The 8,672-nt window shown below is 29.9% G+C and overlaps 1 protein-coding gene across 1 annotated transcript; it reads left to right on the forward strand.

Annotated features, from left to right (window-relative positions):
* The first annotated feature begins 3,453 nt into the window (after positions 1-3,453).
* LOC112702452 (uncharacterized) lies at positions 3,454-7,112 on the forward strand. Its single transcript, XM_025753477.3, has 2 exons — positions 3,454-4,405; positions 6,558-7,112. The coding sequence occupies exons 1-2, from the start codon at positions 3,936-3,938 to the stop codon at positions 6,793-6,795; spliced, it is 708 nt and encodes a 235-aa protein (XP_025609262.1). The 5' UTR covers positions 3,454-3,935; the 3' UTR covers positions 6,796-7,112.
* Positions 7,113-8,672: the final 1,560 nt, after the last annotated feature.

Here is an 8,672-nt window from a genome sequence, read left to right on the forward strand (position 1 = left end):
CTCGAACTCGATCATATAGGTCACATACTCAAACTCGGCTCGTCTGAGATATGGCCTAATCTGCTTCGGCGGTCGTGTCATCAAATTTCGCCTGGTGCGCAAGATCCGAGGCGCCTACCAAACGGAAACAAAAAAAATTTAAAAAATAGACACAAAATTACAAGTTCACTTTTTATTAATTACAATAAAATAAACAACAGTGAAAAAAGTGTACCACTCGATCAGGCCTGCCAGCAATGTGTTCAGCGTGATCCAATCTGTACATCATATCCTCATAGCCCAATAACTGCTGCTCCATCTAAATACACTCTAGTAAAATGAAATCACATACACTGAACTCAGTTTTTTTGACGTTAACTAAATTATTAAAAAATATTTAAATCTATAATAACTTATAAACTTACTAATTTAAATTAACCCAACTAACTGACGCTGTCAACTAACACCCTAAACAATCCTAATTAATAACTAACTAAACCCTAAATTTTACTAATCATGTTTTTTTCTAATCTAACTTAACCTAATTAATTATTCCACTAATTACCTTCTAATTCAAAATTTAAACTAATTATTCTGACTAAACTAACTAAAAATTTACTTTGTTATACTAATTAACATATTATAGACAATAAACAACAACTGTACTTAAAAATAATAATATAAAAAATCTAACTAACATGAAAATAGTTAACACTAACTCTAACTAATAGGTAAACAGTAAATCTGTAACTCTAACTAACATGCAACATATAACTAGTAATTTTATCTAACATGTAAACAGTAACTCTAACTAAGCTAAAAAAAATAACTCTAACTAATCTATTATTTACTGACCTGGAACTGAGAATGTCGTTCACAACGAACTTTACGGACGTCGAAAAGACAGAAAGGAGGAACAAAGTAAATTTGGAGGAGATATTGAAAAAGAAAAGGATAAAGAAAAATAGCCCCATCAGATATATATAGTACGCCGAACTCACCATAGAATTCGCCGGAGATGCAGCGAACTTGCCTTAATTACAAAAAAAAATATATATATATTCTAAAAAATAAAGCTCAAAATTCTTATTTGGGAAATTAAATAAATTTTTTTGTTTTATTTAAGAAAAAAATCTCATTATTTAGAGTGAAGGATGATTTTTATAATTTGAAAAATAAAGATAAGTTCGTGCTCCAGGTTTGGAGGATCGGTTACCATTATTTTTTTCAAGGAAGAATGATTTGGAAAAAAAGAATTTTGTTATTAATATTTTATAAAATTATATAATTATCTATTTTAAATAATAATTTAATTATAAAATAATTTTATTATGGTTAAAATATTAACTTTAATTAAATTAAAATAACTCAAGTTATTAACATAATAAGTAATTAGATTAAGATATCATTTAATTAAAAGTTGACATATCATAAAACATAAATTATATATTCTTTTAAGAAAGGTTAAATAGAATTCACATATCACAAAATTTCATAGATGTACTAAAAGAAATTTTCCTACACATTTGTCTTCAAATTTATTATGTAAATCGTGAGATTGTCATATTTTTCGTTTGCTCATAAAATGGGACAAAAACCAACAATTTAGTATGGTGGAAATGCAATGCCAAATTACGAGATTTCATGACGATTTAGGTTGAGAAGCATGCAACAGGAATTTGCGGGTTTTGATCATGATTTATGTTCACAATCTAGTAAATCCTAGATTCCATCCAGGATTTAGGTTCAAAAGCAGAAATTGTGTAAATTATGGAGAAACACAACAATTTACAATGGAGAGACATAATAAATGGCTGAAGCCAACGATTTTGTAGGAAAATTCTCACTATTTAATGGAATCCTAAAGCACCTTACGCCTCTATAAATAAATAACAGAGTAGCGTAATAGTTTTATCATAAGATTAGATTAGCGTGTCAACAAAAATGGGCGATAATTTTTAGTACCTGTACATCACAAGGGAGATATTAAAGAAGCTACCAAGGGATAATTTTCACCGGTTAAAAAAAGTTAATTGCTGTCTTTATAAAGTCATTTACGACCTTTGTAGAGTTACAAAACAATATGAGTAAATTATTATTTTAATCTTTAATATTCGAATCAAATTTTAATTCGATTTATAATATTTTAAATGTTTTATTTTAATTTTTAAAAATTTTAAATATTTTATTTTAATTTAAAAAAGTTTTAAATGAGTTTAATATTGTCTCATTATTAAATTTGATATGAACAATTAATATATTTAAAAGTCAATAACATTTGATTTTAGTATATAAATAAAATTGACTCTCCAATGATCATCAATGTAAAATTTTTTTCTTTGATTTTGGAGTGTTGATAATTAATTGATAGAATTTAAATTTTTTTTATAAGGAGATTGAGAAGAAGTATTACAAAAAGATTTTGATTATATTTCTCTAATGCAGTAAAAAAGATATGATTTAACAATAATGTTGATGTCCACCTCACTCACTCTATTAGTTATTTGTGTAAATTTAATAGTAAGACAATATTGAATTCATTTAAAATTTTTTAAAAACTCTTAAACCGTTAAGAACCAAATTATAATTTGACCCAAACATTAAAATCAAAATAGTACTTTACCCAAATAATACTTTACAGAAAATTAGTGCATTAAAAAAATGGTTTAGTTATTGTACAATATCCCTATTGCAATTAGATAAGGATATGTGAAATATGATTCTTTTGAGTTCTATAACAATGATAAATTGCAAGTTTGCAAGTAATATAAAATCTTGAAGATGTGGTTGCAAGTTTTGGAGAATTTACTCCAAAACCTCATTCTGATAATACTAGGAGAGCTTCGAGCTCAACTTTTGTGATTGCAGCTCCTGCAGTATTCATCTTTTTCATTTGCATCGGATTTAAATCAGAGTTTACATACTCATGATTTACACTATTATGCTTTCAACCTAAATCATCATCAAATCCTATTTTTTAGTGTTGCATGTCCTCTCTACTAAATCATTAGTTTTCTTCAAATATTACAAGAAAATATAAAATATGGCAAAATTTCATGACTATATAATAAATTTGAGAATAAATATGTAGAGCAATTCTTTTTAGAACAATTTCTGTAAATTTACAATCTACTTATTTTATTTATGTAAATTATTTCATGTATTTTAACAATAAAAATGTCTTTAAAATTATTTTAATGATAAAATTATTTTTAATATATATTTTATTCTTATAAATGATTTGATAACTGATATTTTTTTGGTATATACAAAGATATGATGGTAAACATTTTTTTTAATGCTAACTTTGCTCCATTAAGTCATCATTATTATTTGGTGCCCTATGGTAGAAGCAAACTTGAGAAGCACCATATCTTTTCCTCTAACTCATGAGAAGAAAAAGAAATGTGGGTCCAACTTATCTGATTAGACTAATGTAGCTATGACCCTTGTTTGAAGAATCTCACCTGGTTTAAGGTTCCTTTTACTTATCAGAAAAACAAATAACTCAACTTTGAGAAACAGCTAATCTCCAAATTCCAAGAACTATCAAAAAGAAAAAATGGGGTAATTTTTTTTTACCCTAAAAGAAAATTTCTCATTAGAACACTGCATAAGCAACTAGGCATAATGATAATTATGATATTGCTGATTTGCTGTTTCTCTTATTACATATCTTCTTTGCTTCACACTCCTTCTCTCTTTCTCTCTCAAGTACTCAGAAGAGAGAGACAGAGAGATATTACCTACCAAGCAACCTCACCATAGTTAAGTTGTTGCTTAATACCTTAAACACAATTCACATCACTCTTACCCTCTCTTGTTCAGTCTTCTCGGAGGTTCAGAGAGAGAGAGGGGGAAAAAAAATCCAACTTTTTTCTTGAAAGCTTGGTGGGTATTAATGATCTTTGCCTCCCTGAGCCATTACATGAAGATTCTCAACTTGGGAATTTACAATGTCAATGTTGGTTACTGAGGACAACAACAACAACAACAATAATAAGCCTCATGTTGTTGTTGACGTAGACAATAATGTCTCTCAAGGTAGTACTAGTAGCTGTGTCGGCAATGAAGGTTGTGCTTCTTCTGAGACAAGTGAGGAACAACAACAAAGTAATTCCCATGATTCTGGTTCCGAGATTGTTGCTGGAGCAATTGAGAAAGAGAGAGGGTCTTCAGTTTCATCAGATCAGTGTTCTGTGGAGCTTGTGGATCTGGAGAGTGATGTGGATAAGGTACAGCACTTAGATCATGATAATAATAATAATAAGGTGGAGAGGGATTGCAGGATTTGTCACCTAAGCATGGATATGACCAACCATGAATCTGGTGGGTCCCCCATTGAACTTGGTTGTTCTTGTAAGGATGATTTGGCTGCTGCACATAAACAATGTGCTGAGGCTTGGTTCAAGATCAAAGGCAACAAGTAAGTAACTAAGTACATTGCTGAATTAAAGGGAGAAAAAAAGAAAAAAAAATTACCTTGTTTCTTGAAATGGTTATTATGTCTTTCTTGATGAACAATGTGTTGATCTTGATTCTCCTTGGTGTCACACTGAATCTGTGAAATTTTGGATAAGTTCAGAGAGAAAAAATAAAGAAAGGGCCACTTGGGTGGTTATGGTTTTCTTTGAGGATTTGATAGATACTCTCCATTGCCAAATCTAGAGATGTTTGACTTGTCTATTTCTTGCTTACCCTTTTTGTATTATGCTTGTGATAATGTAAGCTAAAGGGTAGTGCTTGATGAAATGACTTTATAGTGGAGAGTGGAGACTCAACTATAACATATATAAATACAATTCTTCTTATGAAGGATGTTGGGAAAACTAAACTAAGCTACATTGTTGCAAAAAGGGATTAGATATCAGTACACTTTTAAGTAAGGTTCCTATGTATTTGTTTCTATATGAGGGATATGTTTTTCTCACCAAATTGGACTTTACTACTGAAAGTCAACCTTAGTGGTGTTCGTTGTCAACTTCCACCTTCCACAAAGTGTTTTAATTGACTAGGTTGTCTATGGTTCCTTTATGCTTTTTCTTCTTGTTAGATAAATAACTAAATAAAATCATGCATAGATGTATTAATACCATTTACTTAGGAGTTGTGTGCTACGTGCATTTTCATGTCAAAAGTTGTAGTTTCACCCGTTTCTCATCTTCTATCAGTATATGAGCTTGTCCATTCTCAAATTCATAAGCCAACTGAGTCATATAATTGAAGTTTTCATCGTAACAAACAAGGAAAACATAAATACCATATGAGCAAGTTTGAATAAAGACAATTAAAGGCCAATAGAAAATAATATCTGAATATAAAGTGATGTTCATTCCAGTTTGGTTTCTAGTTGTACACTCTGCTCTGATATTTGTAACCAGAAGCCCAAAAATAAGTATCATCCTATGCAATTTTCGGGAATAGTTTTTGCTAACAAGTGCTGTGCTAACACTTGTTAAGGTTTCAAAAGTGGTAAACTTTTATAAGAAAGAACAAACTTTTTAAGTTTCCAATGCATTGGAAAATTGAAAATTGACCCCTTTTAATAAGGCTTGCAGTTATAGAAGATAATTGTAGTGCTCCTGATAACTAAGCTTTGAACTTTTGCTGGACTTTAGTTGCTTTGGTGGTGTTTTTCGATTACTTTCATCTGATGTATAGTTGATCTTTATGTGTTCTGGCTTTCTTGAATATTCCCTAGTGTTGAACTTTCTTGGTTTTCCTTAACTATATCGTCAGCTAAGAACATCATGTTTTGGATCACTTGCCCTTTTCTAGTGCATTCTAGATCACCTTTTGTTTTCTTGTAAGGCATTATTTGCAATGAGTCGGTTATTCTGCTTTATATCCATCTTTATGTTCCAAAATCCAAAGTTCTAAAGTCACGAATTCGCAGCAGAAAGTTAAGCATTGTCACTTTTGTAGAAAGGGAACTCAGGATCCTTGAACTGCACATCCATATTTTCCAGGATAATTTTTTGGTGTTTCATACCATAAGCATTCATATATATGTACTTTTAGCCATTTTCGTATCTTTGTAAGCCGTTACAAGGAACAGTGAATATTTGCAGCAGCTTAGCAAGTGAATGATCGGCTGCTCTAATTTCGGATATAATATACTCTAAAACTTAGACCTAGTGGTGCAAAGTGTCTCTGAAATTCTTGGAGATGGTTGTGGTTCATATGATGTATTTATCAGTAAAATATTTCTCAAGATCAATATTTTTCATTGTGGGGTGGGATGATTGAAGGCACTATGATGGATCCATATTGTTTATGCATTTGATTTGAGTAAAGATTCACTTTGATCATCGACTTGGTAAGCATGATTCATTTTAGTCCTTAACATTTTGAAGTTAATACTTTTGTCCCCAACTAATAGGTTAGATGAGACTAAAATGACAAACCGATTTTGGGATCAAAATTCTCATTTTGGAATGTCAAGGACTAAAATGAATCATGCTCGCAAAACCGACGATTAAAGGGAAGCTTTACTCAGGTTGATTTACTTCTGGTTGTGTTTTACACACTGTTGGAACTTCCCTGCATTAACAATTTGACTTGTTTGATTGTATCAGAACTTGTGAAATTTGTGGATCAATTGCACACAATGTAGCCGGCACAATCGAAGTTCAAATGACAGAACAGTGGAATGACTCCAATGATGCTTCCATGGCTCCACCAACCGGGCCTGCACCCCCGGCCGGCGAAACTCGAAACTTCTGGCAGGGACATCGTTTTTTGAATTTCCTACTAGCTTGTATGGTCTTTGCATTTGTCATATCCTGGCTTTTTCACTTCAATGTGCCCTCATGAATGAAGCAGGTTAAGATGATTGAGGGTGTAATCAAACCAATCTATAGATCTTATTATCACAGGTAGCAAACTCATTTACCTGTGTCTTTCTCAAATTGTTGATTTTGGAGGCTATGTTTTTGCTTTTTACATATATGAATGATGTTCATTATGTGTATTTTTTGATGTATTATTGTTGTTGATACCTTCAAGAGTATTATGGAAAGTTAAGTTTATTTTCATTACCCGAATTTGTATATCATTGTAGAAATTGTATTGGACATTTCAATTCACATTTTTTTCCTGGTATAAGATACTTTTATTTGAGATTGTCTTCAGTGTGTGTTGGATGTCTATATTAGCCCATTATTAGTATCAATTATGTTAGATATACACCAAAAATCAGCTACTAAATTAATTATCCGTATAGAATATATATTGAAATACAAAATATATATTAAAAATAAGTTAAATCAATACTATATATATTTATACACAAATATATAATGACTGACTTGGTGACTAATTTTTAATTAAAAATGAGTTAAATCAATATTGTATATATTTATACACAAATATATAATGACTGACTTGGTGACTGATTTTTAATGTTCACATATTTTTGTACGAGTATATCCATATATCAAAGATGGTTTCATTTCAACTGTTTTGTAGTAACACTAAAACCAAGGATCTTGAATTAGGAACTTTCATTGTTGAACTGATTGACATTGCCACTTTCATGAGTCACTTTAGATCCGAGAGAAATTGAAGGGGAGAAAGAAAACAAGTAAACTAGATGTGGAGACCAAAGAACTAACAATTAAAAATCAATCAAAGCATTATAGTTGGCTCTAATTATTTGGCATAGGGGTAAAAACGTAAATAGGGGGTGACACTATGCACTTCAATCATTATAAGATGGAGGGAAAAAATATAAATTCAATGGACCTTGTTGTACACTCAACCAGATACCAATAGATTCTTACACCCTTTTTCATAGATCATAAGTCTCACTTACAACTGATTCTCCCATTTTTTTTTGTCTTTTTCCTTTTCTTTATGTGAAATAACTTTTTTTTAGCAAATCAGTGGCCTTAACCAAGGGTTTAACATGTTTGGGAACTATTTTTTTTTTCTGGAAAAGAAAAATAAGGATGTTAAAATAAAATAGCTTATAACTGAATCTAATAATTTTAAGTCGATAAAAAGTTTATAACCGAAAATAATATTTTAAAGCTTATTCTTATTATAAGTATTATATTATAATAATTTTACTAATTTGATCTTAAATATTAAATATTAAATAATATAAATAATTATTTTATATCTATTTATGTATTTGCAACATTTAAGAATAATTATTTTTATATATTTCAAATACAATAAATTATTTTAAAATTACTTTTTAATTAAAGTACTTATTAAACGTAAAGTAGCTATCCTACAATCAATTATTTTAAAAAATTATGCAAATAAAAATATTGAAATAAATTTAATTTTTTAACGTTTCATATATTACTATAAAAAATTTAGAATATATTATAGCAGTAACTAAAATGTGAAAGAATGCCATGTAACAGGTCAGGTATACCTGTAGAAACAACTAAATAATATAAAAGTAATTACCTAAATCAGTATTTCAAAGATCAGACACTTTAGTCTGTAACTTTTGAATTACACAAAAAACTTTTTTAAGTTTAACTCCAGCCAGACAAATCAGACCTTATTTTTTCGTTAATGACTAACGGTGTTACTTGATAGGTTGCAGTTTGTTGATGCAGTATCAGAGTTAGTTAGGAAAGTAATTAGTGTAGTTAGCGTAGTAGCATTCTGTTAGTTTGTTATGATCGGTAACCTTCCTAGAAAGTAAGTTAAGTAGCTAAGTAGTGTGAGTA

Source organism: Arachis hypogaea, chromosome 7 (assembly GCF_003086295.3).
Source record: "Arachis hypogaea cultivar Tifrunner chromosome 7, arahy.Tifrunner.gnm2.J5K5, whole genome shotgun sequence".
Lineage (NCBI taxonomy): Eukaryota > Viridiplantae > Streptophyta > Magnoliopsida > Fabales > Fabaceae > Arachis > Arachis hypogaea.